This window comes from Acipenser ruthenus, chromosome 10 (genome assembly GCF_902713425.1).
Source record: "Acipenser ruthenus chromosome 10, fAciRut3.2 maternal haplotype, whole genome shotgun sequence".
Classification (NCBI taxonomy): Eukaryota; Metazoa; Chordata; class Actinopteri; order Acipenseriformes; family Acipenseridae; genus Acipenser; species Acipenser ruthenus.
In genome coordinates this window covers 3,785,696-3,813,498 of record NC_081198.1, presented here as the reverse complement: position 1 = coordinate 3,813,498, position 27,803 = coordinate 3,785,696, and the positions used below count along the sequence as shown (strand labels likewise).

General features: G+C 38.6%; 2 protein-coding genes across 5 annotated transcripts in view; one reads left to right on the top strand and one right to left on the bottom strand.

The window, feature by feature from the left end:
• Positions 1-10,591, top strand: part of LOC117412002 (ELAV-like protein 4) — a 53,130-nt gene extending 42,539 nt beyond the window's left edge. For 3 of the 4 annotated variants that reach the window (XM_059031538.1, XM_059031540.1, XM_059031539.1), the window contains exons 6-8: positions 1,050-1,283; positions 4,561-4,599; positions 7,094-10,591. In XM_059031538.1, the coding sequence (XP_058887521.1) occupies positions 1,050-1,283; positions 4,561-4,599; positions 7,094-7,421 (601 nt within the window). In that variant the 3' untranslated portion in view covers positions 7,422-10,591. The remainder of the gene's footprint in view (positions 1-1,049; positions 1,284-4,560; positions 4,600-7,093) is intronic. The other variant, XM_034019930.3, reaches the window with a different exon arrangement.
• A 1,102-nt stretch (positions 10,592-11,693) lies between these two features.
• LOC131696705 (glucosidase 2 subunit beta-like) lies at positions 11,694-26,248 on the bottom strand. Its single transcript, XM_059031352.1, has 5 exons — positions 26,151-26,248; positions 20,263-20,349; positions 17,409-17,483; positions 16,685-16,784; positions 11,694-12,402 (listed from the first exon to the last, which is right to left on the bottom strand). The coding sequence occupies exons 1-5, from the start codon at positions 26,246-26,248 to the stop codon at positions 12,268-12,270; spliced, it is 495 nt and encodes a 164-aa protein (XP_058887335.1). The 3' UTR covers positions 11,694-12,267.
• Between the last annotated feature and the right edge of the window lie 1,555 nt (positions 26,249-27,803).

The window sequence follows — 27,803 nt, the reverse complement described above, 5'->3', positions numbered from 1 at the left end:
TTTGTATCTGCTGTCCTTCGTACTTCTGTTTATTAGTAAACCATCTCTGCAATTTGTGAGCATGTGTGACTGTGTGTGTGTGTGTGTGTGTGTGACTGTGTGTGTGGCTGTGTGTGTGACTGTGTGTGTGACTGTGTGTGTGTGTGTGTGTGTGTGACTGTGTGTGTGTGTGTGTGTGTGTGTGTGTGTGTGTGTGTGTGTGTCTTTCATGATCTTAAGTATCTTCTCATAGGTACAGTTCTAGACACTTACATCACTGCAGTAATTTCACATTCCCTTTCCTCTAGCAATTAATTCCTGTTACAAAAGTACAGTATTTTGAAGTTGTGATTTAGTACTGATTATTTTGAGATTTACCAAATCTATTGGTATACATGAAACTATCAATTGTATCCACCCTCTGGTTTTGAAGTTAACGTATTCACTAAATATTTTAGCCTTGAGTTGGGAGAATGTGCCCTGTTCCTCCCAGGCTCAGCTGATCCTACCTTTTCTACCTCAGCAGGGGGTAACTGCCCAGCAAAAACAAAGCCGCTTTGAAAGGGCCTGTCAAACAAAAGATACAAAATGTATTCATTAAGAAGCCGCAGTTTAACACTTTAATGCCGGAGGTACGTTCGTGGGCTGCTGTCATTGGTCTCCTGATCGCCATTAAAACATAACCCATATTATTTGCAATACGTACTGTAGCTCAAATGTTTATCTTACATTTGAAAATGTTTGAAAGAGGTTATACTTGCTGTCCTCAGGGTCTTCTGATGAGAGAGAATCCTGACAAATGTTATCGGTCGCTGTAAACTTTTGCATATCAATTTAAAGGTCTAAATGTTACTAAATGTGTAAAATCTGACAAGGTTTCAGTTACAAACGCGACCAGAACTGTTCTAGTAATGTGCTGAGAGCATCAGAGCTTTTTGCTTGTTAATTACATAGTCGCCCAGTTTTTTATTTTATTTACATTTTTAGCTTATCTAAGGTACAATGCGGATCTCTGCCCGTGGTGCTGAAATGGTTAAGTAACGTTTCTCCCTTTTGTTTTGGCCTGCTGGCCCCTCAGGTGCCTCCCGGGGCGTGGGGTTTATCCGCTTTGATAAGAGGATAGAGGCAGAGGAGGCCATCAAGGGGCTGAATGGACAGAAACCCTCGGGCGCCGCTGAACCAATCACTGTCAAGTTCGCCAACAACCCCAGCCAGAAAACCAGCCAGGCCCTCCTCTCCCAGCTCTACCAGTCCCCAAACCGGCGGTACCCCGGCCCCCTGCACCACCAGGCCCAGAGATTCAGGTAAATACCCCCTGCACTGGCAACATGGCAAGTGTGGGTCAGTAAGACTGGACAAGTGTGGGTTTGCAGAAAGTTGTGGGTTTTATGAAGTAAGATCTGGAAGTATGTGTGTTTTTACTTGGTTATAGTTGTGTTTTGTTGTGTTGTGTGTATGTGGGCATGTATGTAACAAAAAAGTTGTTCCCTCTCAGTATTGGACCTCTGTAAATGCCTGAGTGCGTGGGGTGGACTTCAATAGATATTGTAGCAACTGTGTTTCCATCTCTTCAAAGGGAATGTTGACATTACAAATCCTGATGTCCACTTGCTGTAGCTGTACACCCCCACCCCTCACATACCCCTCACATACTGTATATTATTCATCAATACCTGCGAGTTGGTTGTTGAGTTGTTTCACACGCACACACAATATATATAGATATATATATAGATATATATAGATATATATAGAGATATATAGAGATATATATAGATATATATATATAGATATATATATATATATATATATATATAGATATATAGATATATATATAGAGACACACACACACACACACAGTTGTAGCCACAAGTTTACATACCCCAATGGAAATGTATAATTTCTAGAAATTTCTCAAAAACAAAGAATTATAGGAAAAAATTTTTGTAGCAAAAGTTTTATTTTTGTGGAATAGGAAAAAGTTACAAGAAATAGATGTCTATAATTTTATTTTTCAGCAATTTTTTTGCAAAACTCCATTCAAAAGTATTCATACCCTTTAATGTTAGGAAAGTATTGTCTACAAGGTTCCAGAAATTTCAATATGATAATGCAGAACCTAATTCTATAAAAGTCTAGAGAATGTTCACCTACAATCCAGCATTCTTAGAGAGTATAAAAGGGTTAGGCATAGGATATTACCAATATGTCAATATGGGAAAAACTAAAGAGCTATCTGACCTTGGATAGAAAATTATTTATTGTCATAAAGCTGGAGAAGGATACAAGAAGATTTTCAAGCATTGAGTATCCCAATTTCAACTATTGTTTCTATTATCAAGATGTACAAGACTCATGGTACTGTCACAGCACTCCCTCGGTATGGAAGAAAGGAGGTTCTTTCACCAAGAACAAGTAGAAGAATTGTAAGGAAGGTTAATAAGAATCCGAGATTGACTGCCAAAGATATTCAAAGCGAATTGGCTGCAAGTGGGACTGGGGTTTCCATTTCAACCATAGGTCGAGTATTGCATGGTGAAGATCTCAATGGTCGCAGGCCAAGGAAAAAGGTAAAATGGATTCCATAGCATACCAAAAGTTATTGGCCAATCATCTGAAACCCTCTGCTACAAAACTTGGTTTAAAGCGCCAATGGATGTTCTAACACAACGATCCAAAGCACACATCAAAATCTACTTCAGAATGGTTAAAGAAGAATAAAATCAAGGTTCTGGAATGGCCTAGTCAAAGTCCTGATCTAAATCTGATTGAGAATTTTTGGTATGAGTTGAAGAAGGCTGTGCACAAGAGAAGTCCTCGGAATTTGAATGAACTGGAACAATGTTGCGTTGAAGAGTCACTAAAGAATCATGCCAAAAAGCTCATTGACAAATATCCTAATTGTTTAAAAGAGGTTACTATTGCTAAAGGTACCTCAACTAGCTATTAATTTCATTTTCCTTGTCAGGGTAAAAAATACTTTTGAATTAGCATTTCTGGAGTTTTGCAAAAAAATTATATTCCTTGTCACTTTTTTTCCTCAACAAAACTTTTGCACAAAAGATTTTTCCCATAATTTGTTTGAGAAATGTCTAGAATATCTCCAGCTCCAAATATCTATCTGTCTATCTATCTATATACTATTTCTTTATGTTGTGGCAAGCAACTTGAACTTGCCCAATTCTTAACTGACTGTTTCCAAGTTTGCCATTTCAGCTGTCCTCCTCATACTGTATGTGTAATTGAATAGATTGAATATCATTCAGTCTGCATCCACTGAAAAAACATGAAGGGATATTCAGAGATGTGTATACAGGCACTCCTCAACACATTCAACTCCATTCCAGTGTGTCTGCATGACCACACACTATAAATGACACTGTATGGAGAAGGGTGGAGATTAGGACCCCCATTCCCGGCATAGACTGTCTATTACCTGACACCTCCCACGATGCCCTTTTTGCATTAAAAGTGCTTTGGGGATTTATAACGTCTCTGGCTATCCCTTCATTGTTTGGAGCAGTGTACACTGTACTGTCGCCTAAATGCTTTCATAGGTAAATGTTAATATGACTGAATAAACCCAGCCAGGTAGGAAATAAATGTAATAAACAAAGCTGGTTTTATTGTAAAGAAGATGCCTTGTGCTGTCTTTCCCCCAACAGCTTAACGGTTTACTGAAAGCAGGTTGTTAAGGCTGTGCTCGGTTCATTGGGTAATTGCCACAGCCATTGTTCCAACTGTTTTTGCCCTTCAGTCTCCACTGTGTGCGATAAACAAAGCCTGTAGCTGTCCTTTTGCAGATTGTGCTATCCCTTTTCTATAACATTACAATGGCCAGTTTAAATAACAGACAAAAGGAGGTTATTGAAAAGCTAAACATACCCATAGCAAATAGAAAGATTTTGCTTTGCTGGTTTGGCACATGAATCATTTTCAATGTATTTCACAACACTGCTGCTGCATATTAACTGCTGTATGCAGCTTTGCACTGTGATATATTTCCTTCAGTACAAAAAAAAAAAAAGTGACCCATCACTGTATCCCTCAATGGATACCACAGGGGACTCTGTATTCTACCAGTATACAGTAGCATCTGTTTAAGAAAAGTCTCAAACAGTTTCCAGAGGGGAACACAGACACAGTATTATACATTGGTGCCAAAAAACAAATCCCCCTCCTAATAATAATAATAATAATAATAATAATAATAATAATAATAATAATAATAATAATAATAATAATAATAAATTAATACTGTGGGGTTTTTTGTTGTTTTTTTATCAGAGATGTATATCCGTAAACACATTTCAACATCGAACTACTGGATGCTACATACAGTATTCTTACGTCTCATCATCTTAGTCTAATATTCGAGATATAATGAACAGATTGGATTTGTACAAGCTGCTTGGTTTGTTGCAGGTATAACTTCACAGACTGGTGCCACTTTATTGTAATAATGGCATTTTCTGAATGTTTATTTTTTTCTCCTGAATAAGGCAAAGCTTTAGCATTAGATCCATTGAGCGAGTCTGCCATCTGCAAGGCATTAACCCCAGACCCTCCTTCTCTTTACAGGCTGGACAATTTGCTTAATATGGCCTATGGCGTAAAGAGGTAATTAAAACTTAAACTGCCAGATGTCCATGTTGCTGAACAATTATGTCCTCCCCCCCCCCCCCCCCCAAGGTCATTTACATTTGATTAATTTCAGTTATTCTTTTTTTTTTTTTAACCACCAAATGCTTATTTTTTTTTTCCAGAGTTCAATTCTTTTGGTTGTTTAATTCAACACCAGCTTTTTATTTACTTGCTCATTTATTTGCTTTATCTGTCTTCTGTAGCTCTTATTTTCAGGTGTTCCCCATTTAGATTCAGGTGCACCAGCCCATTTGTTCCTTGTTACTTAGTTCCTCCCTTGTGGTCTCACAGCTTCTTAGTGATTGGTACTATTGTACATTTAACATTCATTGAACCAATCATTTGTCCATTCAAAAATACTTGCACAGGGGACTGGTAAGTGGACAGTATAAATGTTGAGATGTACAGCGATCAAAGAAAAGCCAGTCAAACTCCTACACTTTTTAAAAAAATATTTTAAAAAAATAACCCAAGGGTTTGGTATTTACAAAGTTATTTGATTTTTTTTTTTTTTTTTTTCTTCTCACAAACAGTAATCTGTACTGCTGTCTTATTTCTTTAAAATTGACTTGTTTTGGCTTACTGTGCACCTTCCACTGTAGGTCAGTATATGTTTAATGGTCTATGCCATGGTTTCAGCTGCAGTTCAGACACTCTTACTGTTTGACCTCGGGGGCAACTAGAGGTGGGTAAAAGCTGATCCAAACAAAATAGTTCCAGTAAGGTTAAACAACTGCATTGCAAACTCATTTTAAAACAATTTCAACACTGGAGGCCTGAGTTTTAGGTGAAATTATTTTGGTGGTCTCAAACTAAACACCAGTGGAGAGTAGTCCACATTGAAACAAACAAAAAAAAAACACTAAATTAAGAGCACTTTAAATACAATTGCACTCACCTTCGTGCAGACATGATATTGGTTAATTAACAGCATGACCATTAATTGAACAGAGAGCCTGGCTTTGGTAGACGGAGGCATAAGCAGTGGCTCACACAGGAAGAGGCTGGGTACGGTTATCCAATGTTCATAGTGCTGTGTAAATGGGAACGATGCTACTGAGACAGCTGCGATAAAGCAGAAACTTAATTTAAACCAATTGCAATAATCTCAAACCCCCAGAGCCAGACTACCACTGCACACACAGCTACAGTACAAAGTGAATTCCAATACTATATAGCAAAGAAAACTAACCACTACCACAGTTTACGTTGATTTAAGTGGAAATTTCCTTTAAGCAGATTGCAATTAAGTCGAGTCAACTGTGTGTGAAAACCGATGTTTAAAAAGTGTGATCAATCACTAGAAAATGTGATTATTGAAGAAGTAAAAGTTGTATTCCCCCAGTTCTTTTTTTTATTAGAAAAGGAACAGAAGCTTGCCTCCTCCTGACTTTGTGCTTTTGGCAATGTCTCATTTAATGCCTCTACAAGCTATAGAATTGAAGTTGTGGTTAAGGGGACTTAATAAAAAATACACTGAAGACTGCATGGAGCTTCAGAATGTCCACACACACTCCCTTGCTAACCCCATGAGCTCCATGCAAACTCCTTTCCATGCTTTAAGAAATCAACCCTAGACAATGCGTTAGATCCATTATGCATTCTCTCCAAATGCTAGCTCAGTAACATTACCAATTTGATTATCTTTTTGCAAAAATAAATATTGCACATTTTGCAGTAAATGCGATTTAAAGCAATGAGGAGACCCCCAGTATACAAGATATATTTAACAGAGAAAATCCATTATGGGTATGGACAAAAAAAGGACATTTCCTAAACAAAAATTAATAGGATTAATAGATTTTATTTTGGACATTGAAAAGATATTGCCATCATAATCCAGATTTAAGAAATATACAGATAAATAATCAATTACTTTGATTGCCATGGCAGCTTCCACAGGCTGTAAGAAAATAATTTCCCAGCTGAGTAAAACAATTTCAAACCGATGTTGACTATCTGCAACCTGCATACCTGATCTAGCGACCTACCACTACAGGGGCCAGGTGAACAGCGGGAGCCAGCTGGGATGTTAAAATCACATTTTCATTGCCCTGTGTTTCCTGTTCAGTTACATGCTCAAACACATTCAAACCCTAGTCTCTATCCCTGAATTAGAAGCAATAATTTTCATCTCCCAGGTAGCACAAACATCCCTGATAGGAAGTGGACTACTGTGCGAGAAGTATTGTAACTCAGGATCTAGGTTCTGCACCCACATGTGCATCCTTGCTGTACACTGTAGATGAATCATAAAACATTGGTTGCATTCTCCGGAGCAAAAGAAATGTAGGGAAATTATCAGAACGATTTTTGTATACCAGACGGTGAAAATGTGGTCTTAGCATTACCCCACTCCAGGTCTTGTTTAACAAAACAAGGTCTGTCAGTGATGACCTGGTGTCAGGTGCAGAGCCCCTCCAGATCACATCTGAACTCCTGTCTCTCTTTTCTCCCCTCCCGTCTGCAGGTTCTCTCCCATCACCATTGACAGCATGACCAGTCTGGTGGGCATGAACATCCCCGGACACACCGGGACTGGCTGGTGCATCTTCGTCTACAACCTGTCTCCAGACTCGGACGAGAGTGTGCTGTGGCAGCTCTTTGGGCCCTTCGGAGCGGTCAACAACGTCAAGGTCATCCGTGACTTCAACACCAACAAGTGCAAAGGCTTCGGCTTCGTTACCATGACGAACTACGACGAGGCGGCCATGGCCATCGCCAGCCTGAACGGCTACCGTCTGGGTGACAGAGTCCTCCAAGTCTCCTTCAAAACCAGCAAGACCCACAAATCCTGAACCCCACAACACAGCAACTCCACACAGGAAAAATGAAAGAACTGGGGATGGCTTATAATATAACTTTGGACCTATAAGCCAATGTTGCCTAAGTATTAAAAGAAAAATAATAATTTGGAAGCCCTGTGATTGTAACAGGATATTTTTTTTTTTATGTACACAGTAGCAAAACCGGTCCCCCTAATTTCAAAGACGTGAATGTCTTTTCTTAAGATTTGCGTTTTGTTCTAGACTTTGTGGGTATTCTTCCTACCCAGATTGGCCGTCTTCTGATAAACAACTTTCTTGAAAGGGGGGGGGGGGAGGGTGTCTCCTCTTAAAAAAACAGTTGACCGTTAATTGAATATATTGTTGTTTTTTTTTAAGTAGTTGACCGTTAATTTAATATATTGTTTGTTTTTTAAGTCCGGTAAATTGGTAAACTACCCCATTTTAAAGTCAAAGTGATGACACAACAAATGTTTCCTTTGTTAAAAAGGAAAAACATACATTTTTCTTTTGTATTGCAAACAAAACACATGTTTTTCCTCACTTGGGGTGGGGAAAGGGAGAGGGGTGGGTTCAGTTTCCTGATCTGATGACATACGGAACGATTTTAAAAACACTGTTGCCAAAGAGAAGATCTCTTTGCTTGAAAATGGGTTTCGAAAAAAGAAAAAAAAATCTATTTTTATAAATAAAATAAAAAAATTATTGAAGAATTTTTACAAGAATCTGGATAAAAAAAATAATATTTTGACTGGCTAATGTAGGGGGGAAAAATTGCCAACTTGTTCATTCTGCAGTGGTACTTTTTAAGATCAAGGTTGTGTGTTTTTGAAAAAATCGGATTGCCGATTTTGTTTTGTAGACGGAAGGTTTTATCAAGTGAAAATAAAAAATGCAGGCAGGTGATCTTCTTCATAACTTTTCATAGAATGTAATTATAATTATAAAGGGAAAATAGAAGGGTTTTCCTAGCCCAAGCAGTTCCGCAGAGTCCAGAACCCTAAAGCAAGGAGATGCATTGTCAGCGGATTTTCTTTCAGTCATCAGTATATGGGATATCAGTAATAAATATATCAATTAATATTTTTTTTTCTTGTTTCAATTCCTTAATATAAAAATAATAATAAAAACCTTCCTTTTAGTTCAGCGGTAGGTGCTATATTATATAACATGATTTACATATCTTAAATATCCAAGTTCGTTGTTCTATGTGTTGTTTAGAGGTACTTCGATGTTCACATTGAATTGAGCTGCTGGTTTTTTTTTTTGTTTTTTTTTTATTCGACTTGTAGCCCCCTGGCCTTTTATTTTCTGAAAGTATTGCGAAAGTTGAAAGGCAGAATAAAAGGGGCATGTTAGTATCACTTAACAAGTTTTGTTTGGCGTACTGACTTTTAGTTTAAGCGTTGGTTGTGATGCATTCGGTCAGAATCATATAATTAGCTAGTTTTGTTAGTCTAGGTATTTGTTTACTCAAAAAGGAGCTTCTAGAAAAGGTGCAGCTGTGTCTTTATTTGTTGTGTACGAATAAATATATATAGTCTCATTTTTTTAATATATATATATATATATATTTAAAATAAGTTGTCACTGGTTTTATGTTTTAGCTTGTCTTTTCATATGAGAACTTTAAAAGTGATTTATTAAGTTACTTAGAAAACTTGTGAGCAAATCTCGTTTAATATGTTGTCACGTCACTTGTGAATATTTTTGGGGTTTATCTTTCCTACCGCCGCGGAAGAACCCAAATAAAGCTATTTATTTATAGATTTATTTATTTATTTTATTTATTTTCTCTGTCGTCTGTGTTTTGCGTGATTCTGGTATGGGGGGGGATGTTTACGAGCTAAAGGGAACAAATCGACTGGAGGGGGAGGCTCTCCTTTTAGTCCAGTGCACTGAAAACTTTTAGTACGTTTGTGCTTTGTACCAATATAACTAAATAAACATTTAAAATGATGGGAAAAAAAAGGTGGAGAGGGTTGGTGACGCTCTTCCCTGGTTACTAGAAGCTGTTACTCGCTATGCATAACCTAGTTGATAGTTGAATTTGCTATTGCTTTTTTGTCTTGTTAAAATCTTTCAATCTTTTTCAATAAAGTTTAGTCTTACTAGAATGTTAACAGTTGTTCTGGTTCAATATAACCTGTGCTGAGTTTGTGTATTTTAAAGCTAGTCCTCTCTTCCTCTTCCCCTTCACACCACACTTAAGCTCACAAAACATCTTGAAGAGAAGGAAACTCATTTGGTTACATGGCAGTTTTCATCCTCGGTGTAGCGTACAGACTGGTGTTGCAATCCAGGTTAAATTAATATAATTAGTAGACAAAAATCAGGATAACAATGCACTAGAACAGAACTCTTTTTTTTCAATATTTAAAAAATTGATATATTTGTCAGTAAGTAGAAATTGGGATTCAGAAATACGAGTTTAGGATTAGTTTAGTATTTTGAGCCCTTTATCCCAGGTGAATATTGAAATGTAGGACATTATTTTTTTTAGTAGTCACCTGACCAGGAGCTCCGCAGAAGCTGTTGTGGCTCCTGCGGCAAATTGAACTAGTTTCATTTGATAGTCCCCTGTAACAAACCGTAACTCAACTTATTTAACAGAATCGCTGTTTGGGCACTCTTAATAGCCACAGAGCTGCTTGTGTTAAGCCTCTTCAGTGCAAGTGCATACCTCATAGCGGATAGACCAGTGTATCCATGCTATCCATGTGCATCTGTGTGTATCAGTAACAAATGCTTTGAAATATTTGGGACTGCATCACGTACCAGTAGCGCTTTTAAAATGCTACAGTATATTAATATTACAGTGTGGTTCAGGGTTACCCACCTGCAGAATCTGAATCGCTAGTGTTTGTGTGGGGTTTGGGGGGGGTGGCTCTTGTCATTTTAATTTTCTTCTGAAATGTGTTTGTTTAATATCTGAGAAACTAGAAAACCTTTCACTGGACCAGACAGGTCTGTCCGACTTGAGTTATTCTTATTATTAATCTAATTACTGCGATGAATGACTTCATGTTATCCTTGCTAGTTTAGATCATTTCTGAAACTGGAAAAAAAAAAAAAAAAAAAAAAAAAAAAAAAAACCTTGCTGTAAATGTTTTTTCATTAAACTGTTGTGTTTGAATTATTTGTACTTTTGAATGTCGGGACAATAAAATGAGGTGTTGAGAGTTGTGGTGTACTGCTTGCGAGCATGTGTCGCACACATACTGTACACACACAGTGTCAGGTATCACTACACGCACCTCAACTTACACATTATCAGCACAAGCATTAATCATCTGTGTAAGTGATTCAAACAAACATTCAGATTTATTGATTCTCATTTTTTTTTAAAAGGATGCACAGGCTAAGGCTATGTTTTTTTTTTTAACCTATCAAAACGGAGAGATTCAAGCCATGTACCCAAAAAAAAACTAAGAAATAACTACAAAAAACTGCAAACACCAGCAATCGGGACATCTACGCAGCAGTTTAGTTTCTACAGTGCACAGTGTTACTGTAATTCACATTTTCAATGTCTGTCTGTCTCTCGGTCTGGACAGTACACCTCTATTAAAATTGTAGTGTCTTAAAAGATGAACGGGCATGCATTTCTTATGGAACAAGTGTTGTATTCTGCTTCCTAGCCAGATGGAGATCTCATCTGCTAACCACAGAGCTTTTATTACACCACCTTTAGGACAGCAGAGTTGTGAAGTAAGAAAGATCAACAACATAATCATGTATCTTCACCATGTTGCACTTACAGTATTGTGTCCCTGGAAGCATCTTCAAAAGAGCCAGAGATAGTGTTTAAAATAATGATGATAATGATAATAATAATATTATAATAAAATAATAATAATAATAATAATAATAATAATAATAATAATAATAATAATAATAATAATAATAATAATAATAATAATAATAATAATAATAATAATAATAATGTCATTGTGTTTTAAAAGTTAAACAAAAGCAGGTACCTGGAATAGAATAAGGGACTTCCATGGATACACTTCCTTTAGGATAGCCCACATATTTTAGCAGCAAGGGGAAAGAAAGTTCAGAGCCTTTAAAAAGACCTCCAACATGAAATAATCCATGCGTGTGCGCACATTTACTCCAGCTGGCCTTTTTACCCAAGTACAAATTCAGAAACCACGCTGGCTTACACATGTCATCAATTCTCAATCATTATTAACACACAGTGGGCTGGTTATTTCTGTCTGAAACATTGCTTTATTTAACTTTTTAAAATCTGTCTTTTCAAAAGGGTGCAAGGAGATATTTTTTTTCTTTCTCATTTCAAAACATGGTGTTCAGTAATTAACTTCTTTAGGATCCGGAAATCTGTTGCGAACATTAAGGTGCAACGCCCACTTGCTACCATCTGTCACAATGAATTAAAATATGCAAAGGGCAACTGAGATCCTCCGTGCTCTGTGCAAGAGGTCCTCGTCTCATTTCCAACAAGCCTGCAGTAACCTTCAAACAAACAAACAAACAAAGAGACTGGGCTCGGAACAGCCACAGACAGCGGCAACGACAAACACAATTTCACTGCTTCTTGTTATATTGCAGCAGGGAGGCAGCTTCTCTGAAATACAAAACTCATGTGAAAGATCCTATTCACAAAACAAAGAAGGCATGTAAGGGACAGCTCACTTACAAAAGTGTATGCCACATATCACAAGTGTTTCAAAGCTTCCAACCCCTGTATAGCTCTACAGTACCATAAATATTCTGCGACGGACACATACAGCACATCTTATCACCCCACCCCGTTCTGGACATGAGGCTTGCTAGCTGGTCAGCAGGCCCCTCTCACTCAGAGTGAATCCCTGGTTCTCTCACCCCGCTAGAGCTCCTCATGTTTCAGGGCTGGCGCAGGCTGGTTGCATGCCGCAGGTGTCTGCAGCTCAAACAGATACTCACAGTGGCTGGGCTCTGCACTGGACATGACTGCCGTCTGCTCCCCACACAACAGCTTTACCTGCATGGACAGAGATAGAGACAGAGGGAGAGGGAGAAGGGGTGATTAACTGGATATATTGCACAGCTAGGGTCACCTACATTATTATTTTTAAAGAAACAAAAACAAAACATAATCACCCATCTTCTACGATGCTATTCAATTAGATTTCCAGATACAAACAAACAAACTGACAATAGAATTCAGTAAGACCATATTGAAAACCTACAGACTGCATCTCTGGAAGATTGTGCTGAACTGGCACCAAAGAGCATGGCAATACTAATAACACAAGAGCTCTCTTTTGTTGTTTTTTAAATACATTACATTGGTCAGTAGATTCAGTATCAAAGAGCGTGGGCCACAAAGTGTAATCTCAAACCTCTTTCAAGGGATTGGTTTCAAATGTCATGCCGGAAATCTCAATAAAGCAAGATGAAAATGAAACGTACAGCAATAAAACAAAATTATTTTTAAAAGGCAATTTCATTATATTTTAAAAATGCATCCCCTCATTGCAACCAGCTCGAGAGCAAAACCATCTCAACACTCTCAACATTAAGACCATTCAGAGATCAAAGATCCACCACTGTTCAGAAATTCCAATAACATATATACATATATATATATATATATATATATATATATATATATATATATATATATAAACCATCGTGCTTACACTGTTTCCTATTTTAAATTGTCTCAGTTTGAGAACCGTAGTAGGAAGAAGTTAACCCAGAAAGCAGTAAAACAATAACAAAGGATGGCAATGTGTCTGTCTGTGCGTGTGAGTGGGTATTTCACTGAAGAAACATGCCCCGCGGATGGTTAAGAGCAGTGCCAGCTGCTCCCCTATTCACTGTGAAGGGAGGATGAGAGAGGGGAGCCTGCTGGTTAAAAACAAGTTGCACAAGCCAGGCTGCAAACTCTCTGCTTCTTATCACAGAACCATGATCCACAGCTAATGTAAACTGGAGGGGGGGGGGGGGGGGACAGTAAACAAGAAGCAATTTTCCATGAAATAAGATAGATAGCCGACAGGCACACTGTCACTCATTCTTTGAAAGTATCATGCACACAGAACAACCGATTTGGTAAATTAGTTGATAGTTCAATCTACAGGGAAAAAAATTATAAAAAATGACCCCCACCTGTCCGTTCTTTGAAATTACTCATACAGTCTATACTTTTGCGATTGTTCATTGTGGAGAATCTAAGGTTGGAATTGTGACCCATATTGGCGGAAATGGACTTGCAGCAGGGAGATGCAACTTTTGTGTATTTCAGAACACAACGATTTTCACAGAGTAGGAGAGGCGTTTCTAATTCTAAAAGACTAGAACCAAGACTAGAACCAGCCCAGCCGTTTGCAGGCTGCCTGGAATCTGAGTGCATGGCTGAGCTAGTCTTCCATCTTAGAAGAAAAACGGTGGTGTGAATAAATTAGAAAAATAACGAACATTCGGCATTTAATGTCCTTCAGTGCAAAGGCTGTTTATTGTTCTACTGGCCCAATCCTGTCCCAAGTGACTGTTTCCACCCCCCAAGAGGCGGGTAAGGATTGTAAATCTCCCAGTGAATGAGATGAATTAGGGGATGCTTAAACTGCCCACCCTAAAGAATCAGAGAGGGAACATACCCCATACAAATGAACACAATTACAATAACAAGCAGCCCTTGGATGAGCTGGCTATTCAGTTGTGTCACTATGAACAGGTGACAGGTTTTAATGACTCCACTATTCCTTGTAGTTTTGTTTTGTTTGTGGTCTCCAGGGGCCGGTTTTTCAAAACTTTGGTAATCGGATTTCCACGTTTGGTCTGGATTATATTGTGCAATTGGGTTTTTCAAAACATCAAAATGAAATCGGGATTACTGTGATCCGGATTTCGTTTTGGTAATCCGATCGCACTTTTAATCACGATTAAACGTTGCAATTGTTTTTTTCAGAATTTAAAGAGGAGATCACGATTACTTTGATCCAAAATACCAGGATTAGTGTGATCCTGCGGAGGTGGATTTAGCTTTTAAATGATCATAGAACATCGATATTTTGTTTGAAATCTCACAGCAAACACACACTATATATCAAATTTGAATATCATATTTACATATTAATTTAAGTTTTGTATCCATGCAAGCAAAAAGGAAAACACGTATTTAGTGGTATAGCTTTAATAATAAAAAAAAGTAAACATGATCACAAAATATAGGATTACAAAATCCGGACCACTTTGATCCAGATTACAAATTTTGAAAAACCGGCCCTTAAGAAATAGGGGAGAAATCACAGTTGCAGGATCAGGGCTTCTTAAACCTTTGAGAATACAGGGCCAGTTTAGAAGAACTGCAGCAATAATAATAATAATAATAATAATAATAATAATGTTTGAGAAAATTGCCTTTTAATAAACGTCTGTCAATTGTTACTACATAGATTAGCCAGTGCTTTGGCTGCCTTGGGCTATGCAGGGCTACCTGTTTTTGTAGTCAAAATCAATTCCCCGAAATTGTCAGAAATTGTCCCAGGCATCTTGTACCGGTGTTGTTTCTTCACAGTCCTTGCTGTTGCATTTTTAAATCCTCTTTTTTTATTTTTTTGGGTAGAGAAGGATTGTAGGAGTGTAGTGGAGTTTATTTAACAACAAAGCATCGACTAGCCTGCTAATCTAGCCGTAGAGTATGCATGAAGTGCTCAGACAGCAGCGCTGCGTTTCTGAATTCACTGTCGTGGAAGCAGGACGTGGTAGCTGGGCTAGCCGGTGGAGATGTGACACTTCACTCCAGCACCTCACCTGATTATTCCCTGTCAAACCCAGGCCCTCCGCTCATCTCTGGCAGCTGCAGAAATATGAAATTCAAATAGGAGCAGCTGCTAGGAAAGAAAGACCAGCCATTTAAAGTTGCCCCGGGCAAAGAGAAATGGGGACTAAACTGAGCTCCCTGTAGGGGGGGGGTTCAAAGTAGAGATCCAGCTTGTGTGGGGGCTACAGTCAGTCAGCATTAATGAAAAAAGAAAGAAATCAAAATAGGGAACAGCTGACAGATGGAGTCAGGCAGCCAGCTTGTCTCAACATGGCCCCTGCCATGCAACCTTCTCGTTCGGCTTCATGAACAGATTTGCATAGGCCCTGCTCGTGTCTCAATAGGTACAGGATTATATACAGTATGTTTAAACACACATATCAGTCATGTAAATTCATCATTTGTTAAGAATTATATTTTTTGTGAACAAAAACAAAGCATCCCCCAAGGGTGCATAAAGTAGTAAGTGGCAGTGCGTGGGGATAACCGTTCATTTCTACTTGGATACAACAGGATAAAAAAAATCATAGAATGCATCGGGGTACCTAATACCAAATAAAACTATCCCCCTCCCCAGAAAGTCAAGCAGTCTCAAAATAGCAGCTCATATTATGACAATGAGGTCAAATGTCATTGTCAACCAACACATTCAGCTTACTTGACCAAGGGCATCACAGAATACAGTTCCTGAAGTCAATATCTCAAATGGCAAGGTCTTTATCATTTGGATACCCAAAAAGTAATATACTGCAGTAGTACTGCAACAGCAACACTGAACTTTGTTCTGAAGTTTTCAGTAGGATTTCAGTAGAATTTGATTTCAGTGTTAAAAGCTGTTTTTGCACCAATGGGTTTCTGTGTGGGTCCCAGTGTGAAGAAATCCACACCTCAACCTTAACTGGTAGCAAGTAATTGGACCCTTGACATCAATAATTGACCACCCCTTCAATATAGCACAGGTGGACGATACGATTCCTGTGGCTTCCTCCTAGCATCCGTTGAAAGATAATCCACAAATAAAACTATGATTGGACAGACCTCTATATTTGAGGTGAAGTTTGCCCTTTGCTATCTCTGACCTGAATGTCAAAAAGAGCATTGAATTAGCAAGTGGATATTGTGCAGTAAGTTTAAAATATATCTATAAGATTTATTAACTCAATTTCTCTGTGAAGCCGTTCTCGAATAAAGGTGATATTTATATTGGACATTTTCTATGAGTGTCTCTGTTTCTGTAGTTATCTTGATGCAATGTCATACTGGTGTGGTTTCGTGCAATGTTAAAAACATCAGTACTGTATACAAAAACATAAGCACATTTGCACTTGAACGCAGTGCAAAGATAGGCTAGTGATAATACTGTGGTTTATATAACGTACCTCACGGTACATGTCAAATTTACTGTCGACAATGCTTTTAAAAGCTTTTTTAGTAATGGACAGACAGGTGTACCATGATTTCCTGTGATAATACGTTAAATAACTCATGGAGATACCTGTACTGAGCGGTAAGGTCCTTGCCAACAGGGGGCGCCATCCTCAAATTTCATCATGCTGTACTTGTTCTCTTCAGAGCCAGCCCAGGAACCCCACACGCTGAAGAAGACAAAACAAGGTTCAATGTTTTATTATAAAAAATATATCTAAAAAACAACAATATAAATCACTTTAAAAATACGTTGTCATAATAGGTGGCAAACAAAGTTCTGCCTTTCTCTAAAATGTGAATCTATTTCTACATAGTTTTTTTTGTATGTTCGTATGTTGTATGTTGTTTGTATGTTCAGCTAATGTGAAAAGCACTGTGATCTTACACCATAAGGGCTGTACTCTTGGAACTGTTTAACATAATATTAGTTTAATTGATAAAATCTCTTTTTGTGGTCCAAAAGTCACCTTGCATGGCCAAAGTCACACCAGGTAGAGTGTGATAAATTCAGGGGCACGGAAGCTGAGCTTCTAGTACTACACTCACAAGAAGCTGCAAAACCAAGGGCAGGATAAAACTGCACTGAAGACAAGGCAAGAATAAAACTGCACTGAAGACAAGGGCGTCTTTTCGACCGATTGAAACCGTGGAAGATCTAAATACTTGTACCAAGGTTATGAAAATCAAACCCCTAACAGTCACTGCAAGTCTCCCCCTGATATCTAAGCAGGATTTCTCCTTCATAACACCCATATCAATAATAATGTGAAGTATCAGTCCCCTCCACTTACCCCAGGAGTGTTTCCATCCCTCCTTGTTTGGATTTCTGAGTCACTTTGTGAAACGGGCAGATTTTATAAACGTATCTTAAAATGTAGAGAGAGAGAGAGAGAGAGAGAGAGAGAGAGAGAGAGAGAGAGAGAGATAATCTAGTAATGTAATAAACTGACTGTTTAACCTGAAAACACCCGACATCTCATTTTGCATTCTGTGTGAAAGAACTGTTAATTGCTTCTCAAAAGTGCTCAACGGTTTTCCTGTTTTAGTTCCAGCGTGTTACGGCAGTCCGGGGGACCCTCACGCTCCTGCTACAGCTACGGCAGCGCGGCCTGCACACCCTCCCGGCTTTACCTTGGGGACTGTTTCATTCCACAGCTTCTCAGCAAATCTGCATACAACACAAGCCCCCTTGCAGAGTGAACAAGGGCAAGTATAAGACGATACGAGCAAGGGAAAGAAAGCCTGCGCAGGAACCTACAGATTTGTATATTTCAAAAGTCAGCTGAATACTACTGTAGCTGAGAGGGAGGGTGGAGGGGTACAAATATTATTAGCTTTTGGTGTTTGCAATAATTGAGGAGTTGTGGGTTATGTGGCTCCTATATGAAATTATTAACAATCCTAAGTGCCAGGCATTCCTCATTCCATTCAAACCATGTGACAATGTGACCTTTAAACTTGGATAGTCCTGCCTACACTCTCTGTCGCGTGTGTATATAGAGAAGGCAGGGCCAGCAGAGTTGAAAAGTCACATCATCATATGGGATACAAGATACAAGATGAAAGCAAGCTCAAAGACAGGTACAGGCAGGTTAAAGACTTCCGCCTGCAGTGTTTATAAGAAACACATTACTTTACCTATATTGCAACAGCATTGTTGCAGGAAGGAGCGTGATCTGGATACACTGCGATCCTTACAAGAATTATTTTTTTCTACTGGGACACAGCAAAGGAGAACGCACTGTATTTATTTTAAACTTTGCAACACTATTCTGTAACACTAAGAGCAAAGTGATAATAATATGTGCGCAACAGAACTCAGAACTACCCAGAATTGGAGCAAACATTATAAAATAGGAGATGTAAAAACATTTTTTTTTTAAAATTAAATTATTTATTTCACAGAACATAAAAAAAAAAAAAAAAAAAAATTCAGCGGGACTCCCAACACCTCTTGGACGACGGCATCCTTCAAATAGGATAGGAATGGGTTCCCCTCGCAGCACTAGTTCAAAGCGGCATACTGACTGAATGACATGGTAACTTGCACAGCAGGGAGGAAAGGTCAGTTCTCAAGAGCAGAATGAAAGTGGCAATTCTTAAATGTAGCAACATGTTTCAATGTAATTTTCATTAATTTGATAACCATTTCCTTTTAAATTGATTCGGCATTTCTCCAGTGCTTTAAAATCACATTGCGGCATGGAATCTTCATAGTCACGCACAACAGCAAGCTAAGAGCACAGATAGGAAGCTGTAACAGGAGTTATCAAACAGCTCGGAAAAATACAGCAATCTGGTTGGATAACGAACATTCCAAGCTGTCAGCTAAACCTCAGGGGTTACAAACAAACTGGACTATCAACCAGGTATTTAAAAAGCACAGTGCACTGACAGCTGTCTGTGAAAGAGTGTATTTTAATGTCAAATTAAATTACGTGATTGTGGGACACAAAACTGCCACTTTAAGATCCCCTAATTACTGAATACAGAACAGTAAATGTTACGGGGGGGGGCGCATTACAAAATCCCTGCCAGTTAATTGGGCACCTATTATTCCTGCAGGGAGCAGGGATCATTTGGAAATTGTTCACACTTGTGTCCCACCACCAGGTGGAATTCAACATGCATGGCTGGCATTGCCTGCTGCAGCGGCGGTTGCTAGGCGACAGATGATCCAACACCGGAGGGCCCTGACATTAGGAAAAGCAAATTGACCACAGGAGAGCTAATCTATGAAAAGCAGCCAGCCAGGCACACTTCATCAAGAGGGATTACCTAAAAGGAAAGAGAAAGGATCTGATATGCCCATGGCTCAGTTTCCCTGAAACTCGAAACAACCTTTCGTTTGTCAGTTTGATCATATCCGTCTATCCATCCCTGTTCCTATACCTTCACACCAGGGCTGCAAAGGGTTAAATCGTAAAGGAAAATCCTAAATGTGCTGTTTTGTGTGGATCTTGCACTGATTTTTTATATTCTTTCAATAACTTTTTTAATTCAAAATGTGTATGCATGTTCAAACGATAAACAAACATTCATAGAAGGTTTAAATGTTTAATCTATTAATGACAGATTTACAGCCTTTACACACACACTCTACATCCCATTCTGCTCATTATCAAATCACAGGATGAGGAAATAATTGCCATTAATTAGCAATTATTAGAAGTACTCTTAAAACTGCAGTTTCAAAGGCTTGTGTACTGATTCACCAGACTAGCATGTAAAATAAAAACTGCACTGAATGCTGTACTCTAAGTTAGGAATCAATGGTAATCAAAATGTGCCCTGAGGATTATTATTATTAAATTAACAGCTATATACAAACACTAGCTTTTGAGGACACTCTTTTCCATTACTATTCCTAAATAAAAATAAATGCAATCAAACTATGTACCCTTATGAGGATGCCATTTTTACTCCATATATAGCAATGAAAAACACTGAAAACATTTAAATGACAAATATATTTATTATGTGTCCAAAACTACATTTCTTTTTTTTTTCTTTTAGCTGTTTTCAATATTTCATGCATGAAAGGGTTAAACTAAGTGGGGAACCTTACATTGTGTCCCATATTCTAAATATAAAGACATTCGGCATGATATTATTGGAAAGGGCAAAGGCACTGCCTGTACTCACTCATTGGTGATCTCGTAACACTCTCTGTGCATGAAGACAAACTCGTGGTGTGGCCCGAAATCCATTGAAAGCTCCTCCTCCAGTTTTCTGCAATTAAAGAGAAAAAAAAAACTACAAAAAAAAGTGAAATCTTGAGCCTGATTTGCACAACAAGAAAACAAGTGTGGAATTTGAATGAGCAAACTGTCATCCACCAGGCAGTTAGCATAATCGCACTGGATTGAGAGGTCTTGGGGTTCATGGCTAGTCAGAGATGACGAAGCCTAGATGTTTAAACATGCACTCCACACAGCACTGGAATGATTATCTGTTGCTGAACAATCTAGGGAAATGGATTTAACTAAATCACATCTATGCTGGGAAACTCATTTAATTAAAAATGGTATCAACTGTATCACACTCAACGATTACAAACAAAACACCACTGTCTGTCCTCTGCTCCAACCTCAGGACGACACTGTCTCCCAGTCCCTCATCTCTAACAACCAGGCCACACTGCCTCCCAGTCCATCAGTTCCAATCACTAAGCCACACTGCCTCCTAGTCCCTCTGCTCTAACCACTAGGCCACACTGCCTCCCAGTCCCCTTAGCACTTAGAAATTTTAAATTAAAGTGAAATACAAAATAAGTCACAGATATGCAGACTCCTGGTGATAGATCACACTGTCTCCCTATCCTCAACTCTAAACCGCCTTTTTGCCAAATGGAAACTGATGCCCTTGGCTCTAACCTACAAACAATATTGCCTCAAATCCCATTTCTAGAGCACACTGCCTCCTATTGCTCTGTTCTATCCACCAGACCCTGTGGTGGTCCTATTAAGAATCTACAGCATTCATTTCTCATTTACCACACAGTGTCAGAGCCTTCATTTAGGGTTACAAACGCAACGAAAACAAAGCTAATGAAGATTTCTTGAAGCAGACACAGTGTAATTGAAGAGTCATTTAATTTTATTAAAACGCGCACTAATTACGTCTTCATTAATTATTCAGATCAAATCATGTACAAACCAAAAGGGATTCCTGGCTTGAAGCACAAATGATATTCTTGGGAAAAGCATAGACTCATTCAATGATGACATGAGTTTACTGCATTCTCATTTTATTCCCTGGCAGACAGCACTGGAGTTGGCATTTCAAAGCAGACATACAGTCGACACTGGACAGAGCTGACAAGAAAATGTGCTTAGTGCTTGTGTAAGGGCACTCTGTGGAGAAGATAACAGGATGGTACAGTTTTGACAAGATACAGAAAAGAATGCTATGTGGCGCAGTGCCTTACAAGGCAGCTTGGTGCAGGCTTAAAGTATCAGAGTTGCCTATCAATGTATTCTTCATCTTGTTTAAAGTATCCCTGTGGACTTTACAAAGCTCTAAAACAAGTCTCCTCTCTAAGAACAGCTGGTACTCCAGAGAGCAACACTCTGCCCCTAGTGGAGGCAAGAAATACATCAGTAAAAAATACCACTTATGGAAAATGTGGTATTTCAGTACTGCAGGGGGACAAAATAATGGTTACACTCTGGTGTACCATCTGCACGTAGAGAGAAGGCCATGTTAAAGCCACAGTCACTTGTAATATGTCAACAAGATTTAAATGACAAACAGAAAATGATTCTAAACAACAAGTTCAGATAGCTGTGATATTTTAGACCTTAGATACTAGCACTTTACCTATACAAGCCTGAGTGTAAACCATTGCTCCTGGTTCAAATGGTGGGCAGACGTTCACATTACAAAACTACCACACAGTTCATGACATGATATTGAACTCTGTAGGAGAAACACACATTTGAACCCTTTTGTAAAACCTCTTTTGGAGCACTCTGTTCCAAAGCACAAGACACTACAAAGCATATTTCTGTTGAAATTTCCTTGAAGTGCAAGTCTTACAGGACTCTTCACAATAGATATAAATGCCCTTAGTCTGGATTTGAAACCAACAATCATCTCGGTGCTCCTAACTAAGGTTTGAACGTTAAGCTAGCTAACAAAAAAAAACAACTGTATTTTACTAAATGTTAAACCGAAAATGTCTAGCATGGGATCATGCATTGATTTTCTGAAAGTTTATGCATGTTGCAAGCCTTGCATTCAACACCTAAATAGATCCAGACCATCGTAGTCTTAACTAATTATTTCCCTTGCCACCATCACACTGCCTTTCCTACAAACTGAACAGTCTAAAACAACTTCTCAACCTGGTGCTTTATTTTTTCAGAAACAAAAATTTTAAAAAGCATTACAATTTTCAATTTTTTTTTTTTTTTTAAGTTTCCATACATTTGCTTGAGCTTTGATGTTGTATTTGTCAGACACTATATGAAGATATATTTACATGCCCAGTTCTTAATTTAAATGAACATAAAATAAAGGAAAATCATTAAAAATAAGCTCTTAAGTTTCCACTGCTTTTCTATATTATATATATATACATATATATATATATATATATATATATAGAGAGAGAGAGAGAGAGATAGATAGATAGATAGATAGATAGATAGATAGATAGATAGATAGATAGATAGATAGATAGATAGAATTTTTTTTTTGCTTTTAGGTAAAACCACAGCAGGTTGAGCGGTTTTGAAATGCGTTTCCCTTTAATACTTCCCAGCGCTCAATGCTCTCTCTCTAACTCAGAAGTAAATCCTTCTGGGTCCCAATTAAGACTCAAAGCTGCTGTTCTCTGTATGATAACAACATGAAGCACTGACAACATGATACCTGTCAACAGGCAAATCAACACTCGCCATCTGTTCCCTGGCAAATTATCTTCATTACGCACAAATCCACAAACCTTTTTCTTTTCTTTCAAAAAATCCTCTAATTACCCGGTAATCTCAGTTGAAGGAAACAACTCTATTTTAAAAAGAGCCTTTCTGTTATTTTGAGAACAAACAAAAAGAGAAACGTATATATACATTTCCTTTCTCGAATGTTAAAACAACAATTAATTATAAAGCAGGCTGTGTTTGTTGGTAGCAGATTCGAACCCTTGACCCCTAAACTTCTCATGCCTTGCCTTGCTTTGACAATAGATTCCCCCCCCCCCCAATTAAAACTGCTCTTTTCCCAGGGCCTGTTAAATCAGGGATTGAAATCCTTAGTAATGGAAAACTAAAGCTTTTTGTTTTGAAGTGGCAGCAGCTACACCTGAGTTGTGTGCGAGTGCCAAGGCATTTTAAACCACCTCCATGTATCATGCGGTTCAATAAAAAGGAGAGGAACAGGTTTCCTTTAGAACAAATCGATTTCATTCCTCTGTTAACAGCACAGAGCTCTTACGCGTTATTTTAATATTTAAACACCTTAACCCTTTTAGAGACTTTTCAAACCTGATTAGATCCTCCAGGGTTAACAATAACCCCAAACGATGACAAATTACAGGAACATACGGACTTCAACTGAATTTGCTAAACTGCAAGTACAGTAAAATCGGTAATTGCATGTAACTGGAGAAGGGCTGAACGCCATTCCCTTCAAAGAAGTGCTAAGCAAAGCTTCACATTTCATTTTCTGACCTCTCTTGTTAACTCTTGTTGTGCAGAGAATGTTTTAGTTCCCCCCGGTAATACAGGATTAAACACATATTTGAGATAGATAAACTGTTGCATCTTTGAGTCTTTGCTGTAGGTTGGATGGTGTGATTGATCGCTGCAGTGAGACTGAACTGATGAGGTTTGGGGAAGCACCAACTTTCCATCTATAGAGTTGTGTTTGACATATCTGCACAGTAAAGTATAAAACAAGCAAAGAACCAAAATATTAGCAAAAAAATGGGTTTAAAGTACACACGTTTAGGATTTTCACTTTGAACTGCGTCATCAAAAGATCTGGTTCCTAGATTAGCCAACGCTCCAGCACCACAGTGAACTGTAATGCTGCTCCAATAAACCCCTTGTTACAAAGAAGGTGCTGTAATCAAATTGAATGAGCTGTCAGGGGTTAATATCCCCCAACCTATCCTGCTTATTACTGCAGTGTAGTGATTTGTACAATGTCCTTTGCCTTCTCAGCACCACCAGCCAATGGAAACCCACTTCCTCTGCAGCCTGCCTTCAAGCCTTATCCTTATCAAGCTGCTTGTATGAGAAAATCATTCTTTATATACAGGGTGTGTGTGTGTGTCCACTTACAGGAGTGGGAAAAAAAAAACTGTCAAATACATTTTCTGGTGTGTTATTAGCACCATTATCATGGGAGTGTTGTGATGTGATTTATCCGTTTGCTCATTTTATTCATACTTCAAACAGTTATTTCAAATACAACAGAAGAAGCTGATGCTGCTTCACTAATGCTGTAGTTTAAAATGCAATTAGACTGTGTGACCTCTTGTACGGGTACCAGGAAGCAGATCCTGAAGATTTTATGTATGAAGTTGTAACAGGGAGAGATCTGGACTGGCCGTCTGACGCATGCATGATGCTGCAGGAAGGGGGGCGGCAGTCCCGTGGGATCTGCCTGCCAGTCATGGCGGTGACACAGAGAGGTGGGCAAGAGGGTGTGTGCGCTTTCCCCCTCTCTGAGTGGCTGGGAGGCAGGTTTTAGTGGGATTGCTGATCCTATAAATTAATACTATGCTGTTTCCTCAGATCTGCCCCTTTAGACCTGTACAACGAGCAAGCGGGTACGCTGCTCGGACAGACCAGCTGATGGATGGGAGAAAAACCATCCACAGAGAATCTGAAGAGATAGAGAGAGAGTGGGGAATCCGTGGGCAGACCCCGTTAGTGTGTTTTAAAAGAAACATATCTGAGGAACAGCGGAGAGTAGGACGGAGACCCGAGTCGTACGGGTAGCGGCGACTGGGGAAGTTCACGCTGCAAAGTGCAGCACCTTTATTTTGTAGTTTAGATTATTGTGTTTTATTTTCCCTTTTTCTTTTTGCCTTCTTGTTTTCATTATTCTCGAGCACCTGCGAGTGCCCCTGCAACTGAACTGTGTACCCTGACGTGGTATGCCCGTAGGTTCTGGATACCATAGGTGGTAGCCAGACCACGGACCACAGCGCCCTCTGCGGGCTAAAACAAAGAGTAAAACAAAATAAAACCGAGCACCTGTGTGGTGTTTCAATTACAACTTCTGTCTCCCGTGTCGGTGAATACCCACACCCTTCCACAGAAGTATATTTTTCATATATTTCCATATTTCAAATTAAAACATTAAAAAAAGCGAATAACCAAAAGGTTGTGAGCACAATAAAAATGGGACTGGTCTGCTGTTTAGAGTGGAGTGCTCTTTCCTACAGTACCAGAGCACCCCACAGTTTTGAGTAGATTTATAATTCCTAGACCTGTATACAGATCTGCAGTGTTGAAAGAGTCGGAAATTATAATGAAAAGCACCTGGACAGTGCTTATATAGTACACTTTGTGCTATATTACAGTAAGATCTAGAGAAGTTTGCCATTAGTTAGTTGGCTGTCTAAGTTTGACAGGGACATGAGTCACGCCAGAGGGAAAGGGCTGGTAAGTGACTAGTGGTGACTGCAGAAGATTGTGACAACCAAAAAGGGGTGAATGAATACCCCTCTGTTGTGAGATAGCTGATACAGTCCAGAAAAGTGCACTAGGAATTAAGCATGATTATTATTATTATTATTATTATTATTTATTTCTTAGCAGACGCCCTTATCCAGGGCGATGCTTTGGAATAATGTTGAGGGTAATTTTCTCATGCTCCTGAGATCAGCTGTTGCAGCAAAACTGGACTGCCTTAGGATAAATTAAATTATACGGCACCACAAACTGTTAGTTAAGATTTATTTGTCTCTCTTCTGAAAACTAGCAACGCTTCTTGTGTCAGACAGTGAAATACATTTTCCGCTGCAAAATAAAGCATGTTTTTTATAAATACTGTAGGTCTAAAGTAATGCATACCTGATGTCCTCTTTTATCTGATACAGGTGCTTCTCTGTCAGCCGGTAGTCATCTCTGGTCTCCTCAGCAGCTAGAACAGTAAGGGTACAAAAAAGCATCTTAATGCAGTTTCAGTTCAATTACGGCGTTTAATGAATAATGCAGTTTTTGTATCGAACAACACTCAAAGTAGTGGGTTATTTCCCAGATTCAACGCTTTTCATTATATATATCCTAAGTAAAGCATTTCTGTTAGAGATCTCTGATCCTTTAATCGATTGATGACACAATTCACAATGAGAACTGTCGATTTATCAAGTAATTCATGGCAGCCAATTTCAACTTCTTGCAGGATTTGAAAGGCAGTCCACTCCAACCATATCACTTTAACCATGTCTACTTCTGCATATGGGAACGACCCTGAATACATGTTTCGATTATGCTTGACTACAGTGCTTGAATAGGAAGTCACAAGCTAGAGTGATCTTTGGGGGTTTCCATACTTATTTGCAGTACTGCATGTGAAGAGTGTGCTTCAATCAAATCCCACTAACTTTTCACAGAGCGTTTAGGATCATGTCTAATCCCATTTATCTTGTGTGAGAGTGAGGAGACAGTCTCTTGGATGGGGATGACTCCGTTCGATGTGCGCCCAAGCCAAGTGCCTCCCCAGGGAACGAAATCCCCTGCTCTCTAGGGGCCCCCCTTTTACAGGAAACTGCTCCTAATTGGCACTTCACAGGCCAGCTGTTTGTCATCTCCAACACTAAACGTCTCAGCCAACTCTTTCATGAAGCACAAAATAACAGAACTATTTATAGTCTGCTGCAGAGAGTACCCAATATTGATATATAGCCGCCACATGTAATTTGTCTTTGAAATATGTTTTTCAGTTTATGAACACCACAGGAACACGAATGCACTTGATATTACTAAAACAGCTACTTTCCAACGATGTTCAACGTACTTTAACACACACCTGCGATTAGACATATGTGCACACACAACATCACCTGCAAAAGGCACACACAAATGCACTGTTCAGACTGAGCAAAAAAATATCTGGCAAGTTTAAAGGTAGAGTAGCTTTGTATTTAAATCCCAACGTGAATATGAAAGCTGCAGACATGTTATGAGCATGACAACGACGTCCATAACTAAAAAACACTCAATGGTATGTAGCAATATTAAAAGAAGCTGTACTGTAGCATTCAAAACCAAAACTCTACGCTATTTTAAGGACATTTTAGAGGAATGCTGTAAGGCTGTAGCAGTGATGTTGGGCTTCTAGAATGATTTTGGGAAAGGTGAAAACAGTATTAAATCTTTTGAAAGCGGATGAAAAAATACAATTGAAGCTAATGATGGATACTTAAAGACTAGCAAATGCCTTTTAAAATGCATGCCTGAGACTGGTGTAATTTTAGCCACACTGTTTCATGCCTAGCTTGATATCACCCTTGTTTGCCTCCTAAACAAAGCTGATTGAACAACTCTAAGCATCCTATTTCAAAGCCAACAAGGACTATCTCCAATACTAAAACGATGGATTATGCCGAGTAGAGAATGATCCTAGCATTTATGTTGAAATTTATGTTTGTGAAATTAATATTTATGGGAAATAAAAGTTGACCACATGTGGTAAAACATAATACATAAATAAATAAATGTCAA